This window comes from Schistocerca americana, chromosome 7, assembly GCF_021461395.2.
Source record: "Schistocerca americana isolate TAMUIC-IGC-003095 chromosome 7, iqSchAmer2.1, whole genome shotgun sequence".
Classification (NCBI taxonomy): Eukaryota; Metazoa; Arthropoda; class Insecta; order Orthoptera; family Acrididae; genus Schistocerca; species Schistocerca americana.
In genome coordinates this window covers 130,242,165-130,266,663 of record NC_060125.1, presented here as the reverse complement: position 1 = coordinate 130,266,663, position 24,499 = coordinate 130,242,165, and the positions used below count along the sequence as shown (strand labels likewise).

Sequence of the window (24,499 nt, the reverse complement as noted above, 5' to 3'; positions counted from 1 at the left end):
CGTACCTTGCTCTTTCAAATCTCGCCTTAGGATCATGAGGATAAAGTAAGAAAGATTACAACGTTTACAGAGGCTCAATAGGCGAATGACAGAAGAGGTGAAACCGCTAATATTGGTACCAAGTAACTAGACGCTCTACAGTGCTTTGTGGAGTATTTAAACACATGTAGAAACTGTTTACGGTAGATGATTGTCATGTGTGTGTGGAGCGTATTCTTGTGCTAGTGCTGCTGTTCATGAGACATAAGGAAAAAAGTTGATACAAGTAAAAATTTTCCCATTCCATCGTGGCATACAGTTTAAAAGTTTTTCAGAAAAAAAAACAGTCTCGCTGGCGAAATTATTTAATGTCAATGACGCGTTGCACCCTTTCGGGATATCAGATTGTGTAAAAGTAGCTGGATACGTGACCCACCAGTCGTAAAACCACATATAATGTAAAATAAACAAGGTAACTGGATACATAATCCATCCGTCATGAAATATGTAAACTATGAAGTAGACCTTAAGCATACCAGCCTGCTCCGGTGTAGCAGTGTAAGATGGGACCACGCTTTGAAAACCGCGGTACAAGCCGCACACGGCACAATGTCTGCATTGACACAAACATTACTGTGACAAACTGAGATGCAGGTGCCGCGTATAGCGCGGCAAGAATCTGTCGCGTCACCAGGATCTGAACCAGCAAGTTGAGCACTATCGCACTTTAGTGACCTCGGTGGCAGAGATAGAAACCATTATCACATCACTTATGTACACATATTTCTTGTTCATGGGTGTACTTCCGGGGAAAAATGAAACGAATAAATACGTAATGCTACGATTTTAATATATTTATCCATAGTACAGAAATACGCCATTCTGTTACGGCGATGGGGTGCTGAGAGAAGCAGCTGCCCGTTCAGACGACCGGCCTGTACAGATTGGCCTTCATCTCCATGACGAGGACGCCGTCTGCACGCGAGCCCGGAGGCGCTGCCGGGGGAATGTCCATCTGCGAACAAAGACGGGACGGCGGTTCAAGGTCAGCGCAGTAATGGGCCAGCCGCGCAGCGCGAGGCAAAGACACGCCGAAGTCCCAGCTGCCGGCGCAGGCGCTAGCTGCCGCAATGATGCTAGCACAAGACTGTCTACACTGCTGGCCACTGTAACGCCAAACAAAACGAAACAGCAGATAACACAATTTTACTTATTGCATATACACTGGGTGAGAAAAAAAGAACTCTACAGAATGAGCCCACTTACCAGTATGACGTTGCACCCTCTGTGGCTAGGATACATGCTCTGACCCGGTTGGGAAGGGTGTCGTTAAGCCGTTGTATCCTCTCCTGAAGCAAGCTGGTCCACAGCTGTTTCGGATGGTCCTTGATGCCCTGGATAGTGGCGCTCGGACGGAGCTCACGGCCGTGTTGGTTCGACGCGCGCTATTCGGGACAGATCTGGGAATCTTGGTAGCCGCAGTAGTACATTAACATCACAGGGACAATTCAGGTATGTGCTTTGTGTGGAAGTACTCAAGAGGACACAGGATGTCTGTGACATTTCGTTGTGCCATCAGAACCCCATCAATAACTACCAGCCGTGATGGTTTCCCACACCGTGACACCAGGTGTAACACTGGTGCGCCTCTCCAAAACGTTGGAAGAATGGAACTGCTGTCCAGGTCACCACAGTACTCCAGGACGACCGCCAGCTGCGGCAGTGCAGAACCGTGACGCTCCAGCAGTTGTTTGCGTTGCTGCGTTAACTGCAGCCCACGAACGGCCCAGTTGCTGCTAGCCTCCGACCAATGGTACGGCCTGACACAGAATGTTGCAGAAAGTTCGTTACTTGTAGGACAGGAGGCGCAGATGTGAAAGGTTTATCCATGCAGACCAGAGTCCAACGTCGGGCGACCGCCACTTCTGAATGGCCGACCAGTCGGGGTATTGCACAGCTCGGTCAGGGGGTCGAGACCTGCAACGACGCCCTTCCAAAACCCTGTAGGTACTGGTAACGCTGGCTTACGCGAGTATGCGGCATCTACGTGTAGTTCACAGCGATTACTCTACATCTGACGCTGTTCGTGCCCTTTATGTATCCTACCAAGCCTGGTAGCAATAAACACAAACGACTATAATGTTCTCTGGTGGCCGTTCTACCGGTCACACGGAATTGCAGCTTACGCATTTACATGTGCGCCTAAACCAACGTGTGCGTAGTTACATTGACGTCTGACAATTTCTTCTGGGTGATTCACTTTCTTGATCTGGCACTGTATATACTACATTAACCCGCCAGGGTAGCCGAGCACGCTAATGCGCTGCTTCCTGGACTCGGGTAGGCGCGCCGGCCCCGGATCGAATCCGCCTGGCGGATTAACGACGTGGACCGGTGTGCTGGCCAGCCTGGATGTGGTTTTCAGGCGGTTTTCCACATCCCGCTAGGTGAATACTGAGCTGGTCCCCACGTTCCGCCTCAGTTACACGCGTCGCAGACATCTGACCACATTCGCACTATTCCATGGATTACACTCGACATAGACAGTTGGAGTACACTAATTACGTCCAGGGGGTACGGGGTGGCGGCAGGAAGGGCATCCGGCCATCCCTAACACTAACATAGCCAAATCCGTTGTAACCAGGCCGGCCCTGCGATCGCTGCGGGACTATGGCGTAAGCGAAAGAAAGACTGTATATACTACATTAGAAAGATTAGATGACAAAATTGTAGCTGATTTGAGGACGTTCAGAGTGCGAAATTTAGTACACGGAGCTGCCTCTTCTGGCAGCAATACTTGCTCTAATACAGCTGGGCAGCATTTGGTCTTACGTTATCTAGTTAAAAGAAGACTTCATACAGACGTTGAAGGTAGCCACCAGCGTTAAGGGCAAACGAAAGGGTGACAGTCGAAAAAACTCGAATTTTTTTTAGGGAATTCGAATGTATATACATTGAAGAACTACTCTCCAAAAGATTATGCAGGAACTTCAAAAAGTAAGGATGCTATGAGCGTTTGAAGCCAAACATACACGGCACGTCTCGGCGTTACAGAACCGGTTCCGCGCTCACGCCACAAGCCCTCTTTATACCGATTTGAGTAATCCTCATTTGCTGGAGCGTTGTTTGAATGGTTTTACTCAAAATGTGAGCTAAAGTTTCAATAGTCTCATTTGGAGATACGCTCGAAAAATAACATCCAGCAGAAGCGAAACTGTCAACATTGCTTCAAATTGGCTGTATGTCCATTCAGTTTAGGCCATACTGCATTAATAAACGTGAAAAATGCCCTTCGAATCAAAATCTGCGGTGAAATGCGCCGATCCTGAGAAGACAGAGACGCCAGCGGCGATGCGCTCAGTGACGAAAAGGGCTTCCAGGACCGAAATGTGGGCGTATCAGCTGAGAGTAGCAGAACGCGGCCATCCGCTAGCCGGGCCGATAGTTACATCTGTAACGATCAGCCTGATATGTAAATTTCATATATCAGACGACCACAACCGGAGTTACAGCGACAACCGTCGATATCCCGTAAGTTTCAATTTTTGCCCCTTTTTGTATGTAATGAACACCTGTCAAACATTAAACGTCAAAATCATGTTTTTCAGCATGGTTGTCATCGCCCACGCCACAATTTTCATCCGATTTTAATGACTTATGGTCTTCCTTGAAGCACACTGAATTCTCTTCAGTTCTCGTAGCCAATTTTTTTCTGTTGATGTTAGTATTTTTCCGCCCAAAAGAGGGGTCCAAAAATGGCTGTTTTTTCAGGTATCTATAACTACGCCAATTTTTTTAATCCCTACCATCAATTTAAATTACACCTTTAAGGATCAGGCTCATATGTTAATTTCGTGTTTCAGATAACCACAACCGGGGTTACCTCCTTTCAGAGGCGCCTCGGGAAAAATCCCGATTACACACTGCAGATGTTAATATTTTTCAATAAAAAATACCAATAGCATTTTCAATCCATGCTTTATTCGTTGCAGCAAACCCCATTCGCTACTGCATTCCAAGCACAGAGAAAAAAATCCTGAATTTGAGCAATGTTTTCATCCGTCACCCTGTCGTTCTCGCTTAAGCCGTCAGAAGTGTAACGGCTGCTGTCCAAATAACCGACAGCGCGAGCCAGATGTGCTCGTGTTGTGTACTGAGTGAAGCTCGCAACATCACTCCATGTGCTCATCCCCCCTGACGATCTTTTGAATCGCGTCTGTCCAGCGTTGTCGCTGGCCGTACCTTAGCTCTGCCGGCGTGCAAAAATGGTTCAAATGGCTCTGAGCACTATGGGACTTTACATCTGTGATCATCAGTCCCCTAGAACTTAGAACTACTTAAACCTAACTAACCTAAGGACATCACACACATCCATGCCCGAGGTAGGATTCGAACCTGCGACCGTAGCGGTCGCGCGGTTCCATACTGTAGCGCCTAGAACCGCTCGGTCACCTCGGCTGGCCTGCCAGCGTGCCGCCCCCTTCGCTGCCGTGTCCGGGAAAACCGCGGCAGCGGTCTTCGTGCGGACAGAGTCGCGGGAGCTCGCCTTGCTGCAGACAAATCCGTTTCCAGACCAGACGCACGCTATGCGGCTGTAAAAACATGCGCTGCTGATAGAGGGGCGTGCGAACCTCCCCACACCGATGTGATTCGTACTGACGGGGTGCGTAGGGTGCGACTATGACTTCAGCAGAGGTAAACAGGTAGACACAACTCTCACCCGTTTTCGAGATAGCGTGTGAAAATTTTAGGCGCGCTTATATGCTTTGTATGGTCGCAAATATTCAAGCAGCCCGAGGTCGCTTATGCGGGAGGTATCTGTATCGAATCTCGCGACAGGTGCTTTTTTTCTTTCCCAGAACAACAGATTTAATATGACCCTGTAAATTATCAATATTTGATGATTTACTTGTTATTTACATGGCGCAATATTTATCATGAAAAAAGGGCAAAATCTTTTTTGTAATGACGTTCGAATCAAAGAAAAAGGCGCACCCGAACTTCCAAACAAATCATTTCATTCGTATTTTTGTATGTACATTAGTGACGAGTATAATATGTACCCTATAAACACTGCACGAATCAAGATTATACTGATCGTAGAAACATAATAATTGTTGCTGTGGTGTCACCGCCAGACACCACACTTGCTAGGTGGTAGCCTTTAAATCGGCCGCGGTCCGTTAGTATACGTCGGACCGACGTGTCGCCACTATCAGTGATTGCAGACCGAGCGCCGCCACACGGCAGGTCTAGTCTAGAGAGACTCCCTAGCACTCGCCCCAGTTGGACAGGCGACTTTGCTAGCGATGGTTCACTGTCTACATACGCTCTCATTTGCCGAGACGACAGTCTACCATAGCCTTCAGCTACGTCATTTGTTACGACCTAGCAAGGCGCCATATTCAGTTACTATTCTGAACAGAAAATATAGTGAATCATGTACCGTCAAGAGCGACGTTCATCATTAATGGATTAAAGTTAAGTATCACACTAATTATGTCCGCTTTCTGAATTTAATTCCTTGTCTTGTTCCAGACCTCACGTCAGTATAGTTCTTCCCTCCTCACGCCAGCCTGCGTGAGCTAAAACGCGTGCATTTCGGCCTCCTCTAGTAATACGGTGTTGGCTCTTCTGCCAACACAACAGTTGCGACTTACAGCACCTGTGACGAAGGGCGATTTCTTGCATCTGTATCGTTTTTTCAGTGTGTCTAATGCAAAACAAACATGGTTTATATTCATAACCGGTTTTCGCTCATCGCATAGTTTAGGGGCTAGCATGCTTATCCAAGCATATCATCGAATATTGGTACCGATGACTGATGCTGCACGATTGATTTAATTTTTATGCACTGTTCTCTAAAAGTTATTTCTCTACGATGCACATGCAATTTTGTAGTTATTTGTAAGGTTGATAGGAGTACAGTTCAGACGGATTACTGTAATACTGCACACTGGCAGAATAACGTGGGAATGAAAACAAAATACCGCTAGCCAGATGCGATCCAGGGACATCGACCGCATGAAACTAACCGCTTACGCGCTCAGTTGCGGAAGTCATGACTGCTGCCGACCGTACAAAGTATATAAGCAGGCCTAATATTTTCAAACTCGGTCTTCTGTAAACGGGTTGACAGTTACGTCTCCCTGTTTATACACACTCTTAAGAAAATTAAAAAGCCGACATGCAACAAAGGAATTATCGCAATGGGACGGAAATCAGAAGATATGACGTACACGTACAGACAAACAAATGATTACAATTTCAGAAAAAATAGCATAATTTATTCAAGAGATAGAGCTTAGCAAACCGAACAAGTCTGTAAACGCGCTGGTGCACCTCAGGCCCCTTATGAAAGCACTTGTTTGGTTTGGCATTGATTGATAGTTGTTTGATATCCTCCTGGATGATATCGTGAAAATTCTGTCCAATTGGCGCCTTAGATCATCGAAGTTCCGACCTGGATCGAGGGCCCTACCCATTATGCTACTAATGTACTGAGTTCGGGAGAGATTCGGCGACTCTGCCGCCCAAGGAAGAGTTTAGCAAGCACGGAAACAAGCAGTGGAAACACTTGCCGTGTCCGGGCGGGCATTATCTTGATGAAATGTCAGCCCAGAATGGCTTGCGATGAATGGCAACAAAACGGAGCGTATAACATCGTCCAGGCTGTGCTGTAAGGATGACGCGGATGACAACCAAAGGGGACCTGCTATTTCTCTGTCCCCAGTTTTCTCACCTGGGGGCCAACCTCTCCATTTCACAGCAGCACTTGCAACTACATCCTCAGTTATTTGCTGGATGTATTCTAAACTCTATCTACCTCTACAGTTTATACCCTCTGCAGCTCCTTCTAGTATCACAGAACTTATTCCGCGATGTCTTAACAGATGCCCTGCCATCCTGTCCCCTCTTCTTGTCAGTGTTTTCCACATATTCCTTTCCTCGCCGATTCTCTGGAGAACCTCCTGACCTTATCAGTCCGCCTGATTTTCAACATTCATCTGCAGCGCCACGTCTCAAATTCTTCTGTTCTCTTCTGCTAAGGTTTTCCCACAGCCCGTGTTTCACTGCCATACAGTGCTGTGCTCCGAACATTCTCAGAAATTTCTTCCTCAAATTAAGGCCTACGTTTGATACTAGTAGACTTCTCATGGCCAGGAATGCTCTTTAAGCCACTGTCAGTTTGTTTTATATGTCCTCCTTGCTGCATCCGTCATGGATTATTCTACTGCCTAGGTAGCACAATTCCTTAACTTCATCTACTTCGTGATCATCAATCTTGAAGCTAAGTTTCTCGCTTTTCTGATTACTGCTACTTCCCGTTACTTTCGCCTTTCTTCGATTTACTCTCAAACCATTCTCTGTACTCATCAAACTGTTCATTCCATTCAGCACATCCTGTAATTGTTCTTCAGTTTCACTCAGGACAGCAATGTCATCAGCGAATCGTATCATTGGTGTCCTTTCATTTTGAATTTTAATTCCACTCTTATTATTTCCTCTTGGTTCTTGTAAAGAACTGTATGTTACCCGCCTTTTCCTATAGACTACCCCTATTTTTCGCAGAATTTCGAACACATTGCACCATTTCACATTGACTAACGCTTTTTCCAGGACTTTTCCCCGAACGTGAGAACTGCCTCTCTGACGCCTTTACCTTTCTGTTACGGATTAAAGTCAAGCGCCGGCACGCGAGTCGGGAACGACAGGGAAGAGAAGGCAGTGAGGATAAGTCAGCCAGTCGCACACTGACCGACCTCTCTCCAGGACGACAACGCGACAGCAGCGGCTGCTACGTGAAGAGGGCATAAGCGCCGTGCCCGTATGGTGACGGCCCACTTGGATGGCAACTTCAATGTTAAGCCACTTGGATAGCAGCGTCAACGTTAGGCGCTTCGTCTGCAGTTCAGGACAGGCTTATTTCAGTTAGAGATCAGCAGTCACTGCAAAGACTGATTATTTCGTATATCGCTTTTGCTTCAGACACATCTGTGTAATTGCCAAAGTCAAGTATCTGTAATTGTCTTTTTGTAATAAACGCATTAGTACGAGTTGTTTGTTTGATTGTCTAGCGAATCGAGTACGCAGGATTCCTAGACATAACACTTCCCTAAAGCCAAACTGATCATCATCTAACAGATCCTCAACTTTCTTTTCCATTCTTCTGTATATTTCTTGTCGGCAAGAGCTGTTAAGCTGATTTTGTTATAGTTATCGTTCTTGTCGGCTCTTGCAGTCTTCGGAAGTGTGTGGATGATGTTCTTCTGAAGTCTGATGGTATATCGCCCATCTCATACAGTCAACACATCAACGTGAATAGCCATTTCGTTGCCACTTCCCCCAACGATTTTAGAAATTCTGGCGGAATGTTACCTACACCCTCTGCCTTATTGGATCATAAGTCTTCCAAAGCTCTTAAATTATGATTCTAATACTGGACCCCAATCTCTTCCCTGTCGGCTCCTGCTTCTTCTATCAGGTAATCAGACAAGTCTTCCCGCCCTTTCCACATCTCCGCTCTCTATCTCCCGCATTTAACACTGGAGTTCCCAATGAACTCTTATTGTCATTGCCCTTGGTTTTAATTTCACCGAAGACTGTTTTGACTTTCCTGTATGCTGAATCCGTCCTTCCGACAATCATTTCTTTTTCGATTTCTTCGCATTTTTCATGCGCACATTTTGTCTTAGCTCCCTTGCACTTCCTATTTATTTGGTTCCTAAGTAACTTGTATTTCTGTACTTCTCAATTTCCCTGAACATTTTTGTACTACCTTCTTTCGTCGATCAGCTGAAGCATTCCATATCTTGTCCATGGTTTCTTCGCAGTTGTTTTCCTTGTACCTACGGTTCTTTCTAACTTTTGTGAATGCCGTCTTTAGAGATGTCCTTTCTTTAACTGTGCCGTGCGGAGTGGCCGCGCGGTCTTAAGGCGCCATATTACGGACTGCGCGGCCCCTCCCGCCAGAGGTTCGAGTCCTCCCTCGGGCGTGGGTGTGTGTGTTGTTCTTAATGTAAGTTAGATTAAGTAGTGTGTAAGTCTAGGGACCAATGACCTCAGCGTTTTGGTCCCTTAGGAATTTACACACACACACACACACACACACACACACACACACATTTTCTTCAACTGTACTGCCTACTGAGCCGGCAAGGTAGCTCAGCGTGTTCGGTCAGAGAGTTAGCTACCCTCTGTAATAAAAAAACTGAGTGAACGATCAACGAAGAACCTGAATGGGTGTCATCGGACGTCCACCCTGAACAAATTAAACGAACAATATGGAACAAAATGAGATCACCTAAAAAAAAAAAAAAAAAAAAAAAAAAAGCTACTAATTATCGCATTCTCTATTGCCACGGAGAACTTCAAACGTATCTCTTCATTTCTTAGTACTTCCCTATACCACTTCTGAGCATTCTGATTCTTTCTAACAAGTCTCGTAAACTCTTCAGCCTATTCTTCATCATTACTACATTCAGATCGTAGTATATCTGGTCCTGGATACGCCTTGGAGTCCAGTATCTGATTTCGGAATCTCTCTGTGACCATGATGTAATCCAACTGAAATAATCCCTTATCTCCCGGCCTTTCCCAAGTGTACCACCTCCTCTCGTGATCCTTGATCAGACTATTCGCTATTATTAGCTGAAATTTGTTACAGAACTCAATTAGTCCCTCTCCTCTCTCATTCCTTGGCCCATGCGCATATTCCCCTGTAACCTTTTCTTCTGCTCCTTCCCCTACAACTGCAATCCAGTCATCCGTAACTATTAGATTTTCGTCTGCCTTTACGTATTGTATTATCCTTTCAGTATCCTCACATACTTTCTCTATCTCTTCATCTTCAGCTTGCGACGTCGGCAGGTTTACCTGAACTATCGTTGTCGATGTTGGTTTGCTGTCGATTCTGACAAGAACAACCCTATCACTGAACTGTTCACAGTAACACTCCCTGCTCTGCCTTCTAATTCATAACGAATCCTTCTCCAGTTATACCGTTTTCTGCTGCTGTTTATATTACCCTATATTTATCTGCCCAGAAATCCTGGTCTTCTTTCCATTTCACTTCACTGACCCCCACTATATTTAGATTGAGCCTTAGCCTTTTCAGATTTTCTAGCTTCCCTACCTTGTTCAAGATTCTGACATCCCGTGCCCCGACTCGTAGGACGTTATTATTTCGTTGTTTATTCGACCGTTCTCATGGTCATCTCCCCCTCCCGGAGTCCCCTCCCAGAGGTCCGAACGAGGGAGTATTCCGGAATTTTTTGCCAATAGAGACATCATCATGAAACTTTTTCAGTTATAGGCGACAGGTCCTGTGAATACGCACTGTGTCTTTAATGCAGTGGTTTCCATTGCCTTCTGCATCCTCATGCCGTTGATCATTGCTGATTCTTCTGCTTTTGGGGGCAGTCTCCCACCCCAAAGGCAAGCGAGTGCCCTGAAACTTTGACAAGGTAATTGGATGAATGAGGATGACTTAATATGCCGGAAGTCTTCGCCGCCATTGTTGGTGATTTTATCCAAAATTTAGACAGCAGTGTATTTCGCAACCGGGACCGAGGACGTTTTGATTACTAATGAAAATGCTACGGGCTTTTTTCTTTTACTTGAACCCTAATTTCCCACTTAAAGGAAGCGGTTGCCTTACTTCTTTTATTTTTATTTACTTTTTTTTTAAGGAAGGTTACTTTCCTGGCGCCAAAAGTGAGGGATAGGAGCAAAGCGGGCAGGGGTCGCAACCCGAGGCCTGGCAGCTATGTCCTGTTCCCTCTGTCCAGGACTCAAGAAAAGTGTAGGGAACCGGAAGCGGTGGTACAAAGAACATCAGTGGTATCCCTGGACCACGGGTTACCTTTCTATGAAATGAAATGACACCACAGACCATCACTTCTGATTGTCAGGCCGCATGGCGGCGACAGCGGTGCTGATAATCCGCTTCTGTCCAGGAAGACTCCAGACACGTCTTCAGCCTAGAATGTCATTGACTGCAGTGGATTTGTCTTCACTTAACAGCGCCGCTCCGGTTTGAGCGCCAATGAGCAACGAAATCGTGTCTGGAGACGCCACAGGCCGTAGTGGGATACCAACCCGACTGTCGCTCGCCATGCTTCCCGACAATCAGGAGTGCTGGTCTGTGGAGCCATTTTATTTCATAGCAGGACCCATTTGGTTGTCATCTGCGGCACCCTTACAGCACAGCAGTACGCGCCCTTTCGTTGCCATTCATTCCAGGGCTTACACTCCAGCAAAATAACGTCCGCCTGTAGATGGAAATAATTGCTACTGTTTGTCTTTGTGCTTGCCAAACCCTTCCTTGGACAGTGAGTTCGTCGGATCTCTCCCCAATTGAGAACATTTGGAACATTAAGGGAAGGGCCCTCCATCCAGCTCAGGATTTTGACGGTATAAGGCGCCAGTTGGACAGAATCTGAAGCGATATCCCTAAAGACCTCATGCAACAACTGTATCAATGAGTGCCGAGGCGAACGAGTGCTGTCATAAGGGTCAGAGGTGGACGAACGTGTTACTGACTCGCTCAATTTGTCAGGCTCTTTCTCTTGAATAAATCATCCAGTGCTTCTGAAATTATAATCACATGTTGGTCTGCAAATGTACGTCAGATCTACCGATTTCCATCTCATTTGGATAATCCCTTCGTGGTGTGTCCCTTTTTTTGTCTTAGAGTGTTACTTGAAATTGTAGACGTGCCCTAGATATCCTGCCGATAGGAATCAAATAGGTGAGGGAAAGATCGTACAGTCCCTGTGTGTCCGTCCTCTCAGTTGCTTGTCGTGGGGGGGACTGACATCCAGAATGATGTTGAGTACGGTCTTCCATTACCGATCGATTCCATATCAGCAGGACAGTCAGAGATCCCAACCAATGCGAGCTGCATCGCGGAGAGAAACTGTAACTTACCAGCACGTCGGTGCATGGGGGTATTCTTACACGAGGCGTAAGACAGTCTCCTCAGAAACAACCGACACTGCAAGGCAACTTCTGAATGAGGAACCTACTGTGTGAACTTTCCTTACATATACAATGTATGTAGCATTACTCCCACCTGGTTTGTGCGATTGCACTGAAATTGTAAACACTGTCACATGTAGTTTTCGTTGTACATACACTGTATGCGAATTAGGCGTTTGCTGCAAGACGCCTTCACCGTGTCGCAGTTTTGCTGGCCAGCAGTGCAGTAGCTGGGTGCGGCTGTGGCGGGGTTTGTGTGTCTCACCGTGAGCTGGTAGCCGCGGTCGGCCCGCAGACGGAAGGCCCCGACGCGGCGGTCGCCGTAGGGCCCCACCAGGCTGAGGGGGCGCCCACCCACCACCTGCGACGCCTCCACTGCCTCCTCTGGCGGCGGCGGCGGGGGCGGCCTGTACCACCTGAAACACGCCGGTGGGGGAGCTGCCCTCAGTATGGCAAACGACCTGTTCCACTGTCACCAGCAATGAGTTAACTTTCAGCAATGTCTATCGACCTTCTCATCCGGAGGCACTCTCACGTTTCGGGTCGACTGTTCCGTTGCTGGAAAACCCAGAGGATGTGGGGAGATTGAAAGGGCAGTCATAGTGGCGCTGGGAAAGTTCATGCGTGCTGTCTGCTCTCGTTAAAAGAGCACCCAGCTTACAACTCTCTGTCGCGACTGTGACGCAGGCATCAGCTTCCTACTGTACTTGCAGCAGCACTAATTAACACTAGTAGTTTGCTTAATCACTGTGATTGAGATTAAACTAGTAGTGAAAATTAAGGACCTGTGTGGGTTTACGATGCTACATAAATAAGAGCTCTACACAGATGCTAACAAACAGACGTGCTATGTATCTGGGCCCCCATACATATTGGGGATTTGACCATCAGATGTTGTGAGAGGGGGCCTGTCAGTATAAAAGGAGGCGGCCACTGGAGAAGCAGTAAGAACACAATAGACTTGCCTTTTGAGTGTGCACTAGACACTAGAAGACACCCGAGTAACAAATCCATCAATCGTATTGCAACCCTTCTAAAGCTGCACAAGTCGATTACTCGTGATGTGGTTGTGAAGGGAAAACGCAAAGGAACAATCACGGTCAAAGCTAGACCACACAGACATCACACAATAGCGGTCGAGGAGAGCCGAGCATTGCTGGGGGGGGGGGGGGGGGGGCGCTTGTAAAAAGTCGAATGAAGTGAGCTGAACTAATCACTCGTGTGTTCCAAAGTGCTGCCAGCGCTCCACATTGTACAATTACTGTGTGCAGGAAATTACTGAGAATGGGGTACAATGGTTTGGCAGGTCCTCATGAGCCACGCATTTCTGTGCTAAGACAACGCTTGAACTGGTATAGAGAGCGACAGTGATGGATCGCACTATACCCTGTTGCACTCCTGTAGAACAGTTTCGGTTTGGTGGATGCCTGCCATCATGTGTAGTGCCAGCAGTGAAGGGCAGATGAGGTGCTGTTACAGTACAGGGGTGTTTCTCGTGGTTAGGGTATAGCCCTCTTACTGCGCTTAACAAAATGCTAAATGAGGGAGAATATGAACACTTCTTATGTCACTCTGTCCTGCGTACAGTAGGGGAACAGCCAGGAGACGGTGGTCGATTGTGTCAGCATGACACCGCAGCCTGTTGGAAATCAGCCACCGTTTATGGACAACAGCGTTCCTGAAATAGACTGGCTTGTCTAGAGTCTCATCCTCAACCGTGTGGAACACCTTTGGGGTGAGTTAGAATGTCGGTGTCCTTCCAGACCCCAGGGTCCTACGTCACTGCCCTCTCTGGATTCGGCTCTCATGAAAGAATGGGCTGCAATTTCTCCACAGGCTTTCAGGCAGGTCGCTGAAAGTGTCTGCAGCAGACTTCAGGCCGTCACAAAAGCAAAGGGTGGACACTTCCCATATTAATGTCCACCAATAGGTGTCCAGACACGTTTGACCAGATACGGTAGTGCATATTTAATAAGGCCCTCAATTACAGACACAAGAAGCCACTTAATCAGCTACTATTTCAGCAGTGAAATGAGTGACAAAGCGTGCTTAAACTGCTCGAGTTTACAAATTACTGGACTAACGGTACCTGCTCGGTAAACAGCAGAAAATCACACACTATCAGTGTTTAAATACACAAGACGAAGGTCTGCGAGAGAGAGATTCTACCAAATAATCATCCAATGGAAACATAACATTTAGCGTTACCTGAGCGACAGCATATGTGGCTTTGTCGATAGCCTGTGGCGATATTTTCAAGTTATCGTAATAACATTTGTTAATCAAGTTGTCACGAACAGCCAGCAACAAGATGCTCAAGAAGTTTGTTCGTAGGAAGCCGGCATTCTTGACCAAATCTCTGAGTCTTCAGCATCCAGGAACAGAATGCCGCCCAAGCTGTTGGTCTATCTGGCCTGGGGGCTCACTGTAGCTATCGCTGTTCGTTTCCTCATGTAGGTCCATAAAATGAGAACCACAGTTCGCTTTAGATGTTATTTGAAAACTCTGCATACATATAAAACAACCAAGCAAAGTGGCACTTTTTTTATTGGCAACAGCTTCAGATAAGTATTTTCTTTTAAAGGATGTCGCCGTCTTGCCGATATTAGTAACTTTTTAATGCAACCAGATATTGCCTCACAAAAATGAGGGAAAAATACCCCTGTGCCTATGTGTTATCGCCTATTTAACATCCCTCGGCCACCCTCGCACAAAACAAAAACTGTTGTCCAAATTTTTACACATTAAATACTGAAGTTTCTCCATTAATTTCTAGCTTCATGTGTGAGCTTGTGAGACTTGAGCATCCAGGAACACTGCTACATCTTGCCACCTACGCTGTTGGTCCCTGGTCTCCTTAAATATGTGTCGTACAGTGATATAACTCTGCAGGTACATTCAATGGTATACATGGAAACTGTGTGGAAAATATGAAACGAATAGAATTATTAATAAAGAAGTAATAAATTATAACATTGTGCCTGATGCTGAATTTTTAACCCATGAACAGCGAAAATGTGATGAGCAGTAAACTTTTTTCCTTTTTATTATTTTTCGAGGGGTGTCAGTGAGAAAAAGTTTCGTAAGGATTTGAAATTATTTATAACCTTCGTTAAACTGGTAAGTGCTATCATCATCAAATTCTACACGACTATAGTCAGGGAAATTTGAATTCAATTTTAAGCAGAAGCTAGCTTTTAGCGCATCTAATGTTTATGACGCCAATCTCCTTAACCATATGCCGTATAATGTTACATTCAGTATTTCAGAAGCCTTTTTTGAGCAGCTGAGCTGGTATTTGTCTGTAATTAGTTAGGAGAAGCAAGGAACATCTGTTCTGACATAGGAAGGAAGTGTGAACCTGAGAATTACCTTCTAGCCAAGAAGAACCATTTGTTTATCGCAGACTATATTCCGTAGACGTACAGGGAAATGTTGAGTTACTGCAAGTATACAGACAATAACAAGTCTAATGTTCGAGCCACTGTCACCAGTAAATGTTTCTCAAAACAATTTGCATTGTGTAGTTGCTACATAGTATACCTTGACCTTGAACAATATCTTTCTACAGTTTTGCCTCCCAACTGTTATTATGGTTGTATGTATTCCAAGTATTATATAACAATGCACAAGTATGGATTTTTCTATGTTGATGATAAAGACGTGCAAGGATGATGGAGAGGAGCAGCCCTAGCTTTGCGACATAGGGAATATCGTTCAGAAAGCGACGGATTCGGAAGTACGAGGGTAAGTCAATTATTCTCCGTAAAGTAGCTATACAATTTTATTGTAATCAAATACGAAACTTACAAGAACATCATTTTTCGACATCGTCTCCTTGCGTTTCAACGCACTTGGTTCATCGTTGTACAAGCTTCCTGATGCACTCATAAAAGAAGATTCTCGGTTGAGCTGCAAGGCAGGAATGCACCGCTTCTTTCAGTGCTTCGTCCGAGGCAAATCGACGGCTCCTTAATGCCTGTTTGAGTGAACCAAACAAGTGATAGTCATAAGTGGCAAGATCGGGACTATATGGAGGATGATCCAGTACTTCAAGCCACGCTGGATTTCCCGTCGGTCTCAGGCGCTGCAGTCATGGACTGTGCGGCTGGTCCCGGCGTAGGTTCGAGTCCTCCCTCGGGCATGGGTGTGTGTGTGTTTGTCCTTAGGATAATTTAGGTTAAGTAGTGTGTAAGCTTCGAGACTGATGACCTTGGGAGTTAAGTCCTATAAGATTTCACACACATCTGAACATTTTTTCTGCTCGAGTACGATACAGCTCTCGTTCGCCCGGCTGTTCTCACACTCTGTGGCTACCTGGCGCTTCGTTCGATGAGTGTGCCACATGATCCTACCTAGTGTCTAGCCTATCATAACAAAGTCTTCCTATACTGTGCATCAAAACAAAGCAAAGAAAAAGGAGTAAACGTGGGCAGCTATGTGCCATAAACGCCGCATGTTCTTCCAAATTCTTTGCCATCTTTGACAGAATAACGATCTCGTAGGCAAACCGCAATCTTTGTGTTTCTTCTCTCTGAACTTTAATTCTCTTTCTAAATTTCTCCTTAGCTTCCTTTGCTGCTTGCTCATTGTACAGAATGAATAACATATGGGTAGGTTACGGCCCCGCCTCACTCCCTTCTCATCTACATTTCCCCTTTTATGTCCTTCGCCTCTTACCACTGCAGTCTGGTTTTCTTTTGATCCATGTATTTTATCGCTGCTACCTTCACAATTTCAAAGAGTGTTCTCAACATTGTCAAAACTTGTGACTGTATCTACAAATGCTATAAACACACACATTCCCTTCTTCAGCCTATCTTATAGGGTACGTTGTAGGGTAAGTATTGTCTCGCGTGTTCCTACATTGATCCGGAATCCACTCTGAATTTCCCTGAGATTGCTTCCACCAGATTGTCCATTCTTCTGTAAATGGTTCTTGTCAATTTTTTGCTACGATGGCTTATTAAACAGTTGATGCAGTAGTATTCACACCTACCAGCAACTTCCTTCTTTGGGATTGGAATTATGGCATTCTTCTTGAGGTCTGAGGGTATTTCGCATGTCTCAGGTGTACTAGGTGTAATAATTGTGTTACGGCCGGCTCTCTAAAGCATGCCAGTAATTCCGAGTGAGTGTCGTGTATTTCAAAGGCCTTGTTCTCACTTGGATCGTTTAGCACTCTTTCATATTCTTCTCACAATATCTTATCCCCCATCTTATCTTGCGTGCTTCCTGTTCTCATTCTATAACATTGTCTTGAAGTTTGTTTCTCTTATATAGATTCTCTGTATATTCCGTCCACTTATCAGCTTTCACTTCTTTGCTCAGTACTGGTTTTCCACCTGCGATCTTTATATTGATAGAGCTGCTTCTCTGTTTCCAAAGAACTCTTTACTTTTTGTGTAAATTGTACCTATCTTTCCCCTAGTTGTACATGCTTCTGTGGTCTTACATTTGTCTTCCAGTCATTCCTGCTCAGCCACTTTGCTCTGTATACTCACTCTTTAGACGTCTGTATTCCAGGTTGCATTGGGCCAACTGCACGCGTCAGGCAGAACTCGCTCGAATGTGTGGGGAGTTCTCATTTAACACTCGCTTAGTTGCTCCATAAATCGATGTTGATCAAAATACAGAAACTGTGGTATTTCAATCCTGCTGACTCGAGACGTAGCGTCATAGAGACCCATTGAGTGTTGTTGTCTGTGGTACGTTAGGTCCGCACGTTAATGCTCACGGTCGCCTTTCGGATGACGAGGGCCTCACCAGAAACGGAATGCTGAACAGCCGCAATACTGACGTGCGGGCCACTGTCACGCAGTCAGTATGGATTCAAACAAAACGATTCATGTGAAGCAGCTAGATTTACTCATATACGACATCTCGCAAAAAATACGTAGATGCAGGCGAAAAGATAGAGTTTTCCTGGATTTCCGTGCGGCGTTGCACACTGTACCGCATCAACGCCTACTAATCAAGATACGACTGTAGGAAGTGTCTTCGCAGATATGTGATTAGCTCAATGATATTTGACTGATTGAAGCCAGAACACTATACTTGACGGCTTAAGTTCGACACAAACGTAAGTATCGTCGGATGTGCGAGTAAAACGTAGTAGGGTCTCTAATGTTCTCAGTACGTCTAAACACTTTATTAAAAAACTACGTAAATGGATCATTCCACCAATCGACTATCTCCAAATCTAATGAAATTTGATGTGGAGGTTCTATATGGTGCTTGGTGGCTACATACCAAATTTCAGTTTAGTGTCTTCAGTGGTTGAATTCTTAGGGATTTTAAAGGGACACTACTCACCTTCGCATCATGTACGAAGGTGCAACTGAGCTTTGTTAGGCTTTTTTTTAAAGTTCTAGCAAACATTTGGTTCAAAAATGGCTCTGAGCACTATGGGACTTATCTTCTGAGGTCATCAGTCCCGTAAAATTAGAACTACTTAAACCTAACTAACCTAAGGACATCACACACATCCATGCCCCAGGCAGGACTCGAACCTGCGACCGTAGCGGTCGCGCGGTTCCAGACAGAAGCGCATAGAACCGCTCGGCCACACGGGCCGGCAAATATTTGTTCGTTTGCTTTAATATACACAGATAACTTCTCATGCTGAATCGCACCGTGGCAAAAATTAGGAATTTAGCCTTACCTAAATATAGATACAAGCCTCTAAAGTGGCTAAAAAATTCGTCACGCTATTCTGAGATCCATGGCTTGACCGACCATTGTTACTTTTCATATGAACCACTCACACCAAAGCTTCAGAGGGTTATTCATATCTATGATGCTTCGACAAACTTTAGCTAAGATTGGATGCCCAGATGAAAGATATGCATCTGCAAAGTTAGTCAAAATGTTATAATTGCAAATTTTAGGGTATTTTTGCGGGGGCAATATCTCAACTCTGTCTTCTTCAATCCTCTTTTTCTCGCTACAGCTGGAAAAAGCGTGCCTTAAGCTTTCAAAGAAATATTGTTTAATTTCTGGATCTTTCAGTTTGACGAGTAAGAATACGATTAAAAAGTGATTACTTTAGCACTTCGGGTAGATTGAAAACTCAAATATTTTGCTCGTTAAGTCCCATAATTAATGATTTTTATTCATGTGTATATGTCAGTTTCAAACATTAATTTAACAAATTACGTAAAAACAAGTATAGTACGAAACACAGAAAATTTGCAGAGCAAAAATACTAAAGAGTCAGTTCCATTTTTGGTTAAGCACTTCTAGCATTTTGTCAATGACGAATCGTGGATAACTGTATTGTCTCCTGGTGGTGATGTTGATGAGGCTTCTAAAGTTATGAAGATGTGTTGCTCATGAATCCAGTAGGTATCTTTAGCAGTCGGCCAGTGGAAGGAACGAGCATGATCGTGTAGGTGCATAAAGCTGATGAGGACATCTTGTAGTTCATGTGAAACTTCACACGTTTCCAACCCACCAAAATTGCCATACATGCAAGTAACATATTGTCCTGGTTGTAAACTTGGAATTTCTTCAAACTTGGAATTTCTTCATCTGCCTAGAAGGCGTTAACTGTAAGTGCTGTAGCATTATTGGAAACTCTGCTTACTCTGAGCTGATTGCAATTAATTGATTTTCTCTTGTTCCAGACACTGCATGTCCCATGGTAAACCTTGTTTCTTGATCTAGATGGATTTTTTCAATTTCTTCTTTTGGTACATAAAAAAGCTTTACCCCTGGAATACTATCATCACAGAATTTGAATTAATCATATGGAGACGGTATTTGGTTATCTAAGGCCCTCTGCAGACTAGCACAGGCCGCAACTCCTTTTTCTGTTCCCGCAATGCCGTCACAAGGTAATTTACTACGGTTTGTTCCAAAAAATTCCATTTTGGCAGTGATGCCAAAATCCTTTTCGTGCAGGCATAAACTGATGAAATTTTTGAAATTCTTAGATTGAGCAGCTAAACCACCACTAAAATAATGAATGCTCATAATGTTTTCATTCTTAGTCTTTAAATATGCTATCTACTTTATTTGAAAGGCATGGACAGCAATGCTATTATGACAGAACAGTCGCTGACCATACGAATGCTAATATTCTGGCATTATTTGCCATCAAAATACATATCAGATGGATGAAATGTGGCCTGACTATTCTCCCAATAGAATCCTTGCACAGCATCCTGAACAACAAATGAATAATTCTCAGCTAAATCTATCAATACATTTACTTCTTTTTCAGCAAGATTTCTTTTTAGCTGCTTAAGATATAAACTTTGATGTTCTGACAGAAAGTGATGGCTTCTTAAACCGGCAATTTTCTAAATCAATGCCTCCATGAAATCTTCATCAGTTCTCTGGCAAGTCACCAATGTGTGTCTGCCAGTATGGAACCACTGCTTGTATTCCATTGTTTCTTCAGGGTCACAGTCTTTAAAAGAGTCTTCACGAAAAGCCTCTAGTCCCATTTTCCTGGACATTCAACACAATGTTGGAGCATACAGTTATTTGATTCCAAACTGCATACAGTTTTTTTCATCAAATCCTTGTAGTCATCTTGAATGGACGCTGCTGAAGCCAACATTAATTTGACATGTTGATGAATTGCACATACACATACTGAATGTGATCCATAAGAAACAGCTGTACTACACCATTTCGGCCTTAGTTCACAAAATTTTGAGAAGCTTAGTTCATTTCCATATTGCTTACAATAAGCAATGAACGTTTCTTTACGGTAAGGGCATCTTGAGTAAAACCAAGCCCAGACCTACACTGAAGAATCTCCTTGTCAATTTGCGACATTTCCTTAACTGACGAATAAATCTCGGGTGAACAGCCTGGTGTGAGTGTACAAAGGACATAATATTTAGGCAATCGACATTGTTGCCATCATCATGTGTGCTGAATCAGATTTCCTTAACTGATTGTATTTCTCTTTTTCCACAATAGAATGGTGATGACTTCAGACAATATTCACTGTTGTTTTTATATTAAATATACAAATTAGGCTATCAAAACATATTGTTTTAGTGCTTACCTTCAGCTACAACAATGAATACTGATTATCTAAACACTCAGTACGCAACAATAAGATTGTACAATGTCAATGCACAGAAGACTGGCACTGTGAAAATTGCCAATAATGAAAGCAGCAATTACAAGTGGTGATTCAGCAATGTATATCACTGCTGTATGCGTAGAGCCTTAAAAAAACTATCGCTGCTTTAAAATACCAAAGGAAACCGAGTGTCAATGCATTCAAGGGTTGAAACTTTGTAAAGCAACACAGCATTCCATTATGAGCTCCTAGATTTTGTATTCTTCAGGGCACTTTCTGACGTTTTATTATACTTATATTCTACACTGTAAAATAATGTAAAAACACTTATTAGCATAGTTACTTTTCCTAAACCACAGAAAAATTTTATACTTTTAAAAGACACTACAATTACACATTTTTTATTTACAACTTCAAATTGTATTAATTTTTGTATTTATCAGTAATCCATTTTTCCTACTTTTGATAGGTATTCTTACTCATCAGTATGCAAGATCCAGAAATTAAACAGTATAGCTTTGATATCTTAAAGAATACTCTATCCATCTGTGGTAAGAAAAAAAGGATTGAAGAAGACAGTTGAGATATTGCCCCCCAAAAATACCCTAAAATACGCAGTTAGAAAATTTTGGCCAACTTTGCAGATGCATATGTTTTCATCTCGGCACCCAGTGCTAATTAAATTTGATTGATATGTAGACTTCATAGATATGAATAGCCATCTGAAGTTGTGGCGTGATTGGCTCATACGAAAAGTAGCAGTGGTCGGCCAAACCATGGATCTCAGAATAGAGTGACAAATATTTTAGCCACTTTAGAGGCTTGTATCTATATTTAGGTATGACTAAATCCCTAATTTTCGCTATGGTGTGATTCAGCATAAAAAGTTGTCTATGTGTGCTAAAGCAAGTGACCAAATGTTTTCTAGAACTTTTAAAAAAGCCTAGCAAAGTTGGCACATTTGCACCTTCGTACATGATGCTGAGGTGAGTAGCCTCTCTTCAAAATTCCCTAAGAATTCAACCACTGAAGATACTGGTCTGACATTTTGTATATAACAATAAAAGACCATGTAGAACATTCACATCAAATTTCATTAGATTTGGAGATGTTCGAGTGGGGACACTTTTTAATATTGGTACCTTTGACGTGGAATGACCCAATCGATCGCTGACGACGCTGTTGCCTAAAGGAAAGTGGGATCATTGGACGATTTTATGAATTGCTGAAAGAATTGGACGAAATGCTGCTTGGTATATTGAATAACAACCGCGTTTAAATGTGAACAAATGTAAGATAATGCCTATAATAAAGAGCAATAATCTGGCAGTATCTAATTAATAGTTTTGCGCTCATCTTGAGCATGCCACACTACAATAATAATTAGTGGTACAACTAAGAAACGACATGAATATGAGTATGCTTTGTACAGTAACGCTTGTTGCAAAATGGCTGTGTGGACGATGTGGCCTATTTTACACCATATTTTAGTTCTACGTGAAGATGTCTTGCTGAGTGCATTTATATGTTTTGACGAAGCCATTACGGTCTTATCACATTAGGACGTTGTGTAGAACAGATATGAAGATGGTCATTACTGATTGAAACCGATCATCGTCGAGGGCTATTACTGTGATCAAAGACTGGAATAAAAAACATTTGATATGAAATGGGACGATCACGCGATATCCACGTCCACGTCCACATGACTACTCTGCAATGCACACTAAAGTGCCTAGCAGAGGGTTCATCGAACCACTTGCACACTGCTCTTCCACTGTTCCACTCTCGAAAAGCGCACGCGGGAAAAATACACACATCTTTGCATGCGAGCTCTAATTTCTCTTTATTTTATTGCGATGATCATTTCTACCAATGTAGGTAGACGTCAACAGATTACTTTCGCATTCGGAAGAGAAATTTGGTGACTGAAATTTCGTGAGAAGATCTCGCCACAACTAAAAAAAGTCTCTGTTGTAATAACTGACATCCCAACTCGCGTATAACATCCGTGATATTCTCCCCCCCCCCTCCCCCTATTCCGCGCTTGTAGACAACGAGCCGCCCTTCTCTGAACTTTTTCGTCATCCTCCATCAAATGGTTCAAATGGCTCTGAGCACTATGGGACTTAACATCTGAGGTCATCAGTCCCCTAGACCTTAGAACTACTTAAACCTAACTAACCTAAGGACAGCACACACTTCCATGCCCGAGGCAGGATTCGAACCTGCGACCATAGCGGTCGCGCGGTTCCAGGCTGAAACGCCTAGAGCCGCTCGGCCACAGCGACCAGCTCATCCTCCATCAAGCCTATCTGATAAGGACCGGTACTATACATAAGCACTCTAGCAGAGAACAGACAAGCATATGGCAGGCAGTCTCTCTAGTGAATTTGTTGCATCTTCTGTGTGTTCTGCCAATAAACGCAGTCTCTGGTATGCCTCAACAACATTTTCTATGTGATTGTTCCAATTTAATTTGTTCGTAATTGTTATCCCTAGGTAGTTAGTTGAACTGACAGCCTTCAGATTTGTGCGATTCATCGTATAAACGAAATTTAATGCATTCCATTTGATGATCTCAACCTTCTTATTATTTAGAGTCAATTGCAACTTTTTGCACCAAATCGTTTTCCGGTTGGTTTTGTTCTTTTAATGATTTTACGAGAGGTTAATGGCAGCAGCGTCTGCAAGCAGTGTAAGGCGACTGCTCAGAATGTCTCCTAAATCATTAAATTTGCATTCGGAGGAGTAGAGGTCACATAACTGTTCCCTGTGGAATGCCAGATATCTGTTCTACGCGTGACTTTCCATCAGTTACGGTGGACTGTGATCTTTCTAACAGGAAATCACGAATCCAGTTGCACAACTGAGCCAGTATTACATAGGCACGAAATTCTATATCAAGCCGATTGTGACCAATGATATCAAAAGGCTTGTAGAAATATAGAATCAATCTGAGATTCCCTGTCGAAAGGACTCATTACTTCATATGAATAAAGAGCTAATCGTGTTTCACCAGAACAATATTTTCTGAATCCGAATTGACTATGTGTTAACAATCGTTTTCTTCGAGGCAATTCATAATGATCGAACGCAATATATGTTCTAAAATCATATTTAGCAGATTACTCCTGTTTCATTTCTTGAGCATTGGTGTGACCTCTGCAACTTCGCTATTTCAGTATAAGGGAATGCGGATACAACACACACATTGGTTGGTAGTGTTTTGCGAAAGTGCAGCGCATCTGCACGGGCAGTCACGTACAAGATGCTAGTGCGGATAGTTCTGGAGTGCTATTCCAGTGTCTCGAGTCTTTCCTGAATAGGCATTAAGACAGACATCGAACGAATTTGGAGATGCGCCGCTGAGATAGTAACAGGGTGTTGTGGCCCACATGTAATTGTAACGGAAACGATTGGAGAATCTAATTGGAAATCCTTGGAAGAAGAGTTCTCGCGAGATCCTATAGGGTAAGTTTAGAGAATCTG

The 24,499-nt window shown here is 43.9% G+C and overlaps 1 protein-coding gene across 1 annotated transcript in view; it reads right to left on the bottom strand.

The window, feature by feature from the left end:
- Nucleotides 1–808: 808 nt before the first annotated feature.
- Nucleotides 809–24,499, bottom strand: part of LOC124622587 — a 164,416-nt gene continuing 140,725 nt past the window's right edge. Inside the window, exons 4-5 of the mRNA XM_047148336.1 lie at nucleotides 12,227–12,377; nucleotides 809–994 (exon numbers count right to left, since the gene is read on the bottom strand). Coding sequence (XP_047004292.1) covers nucleotides 902–994; nucleotides 12,227–12,377 — 244 coding nt within the window. The 3' untranslated portion in view covers nucleotides 809–901. The remainder of the gene's footprint in view (nucleotides 995–12,226; nucleotides 12,378–24,499) is intronic.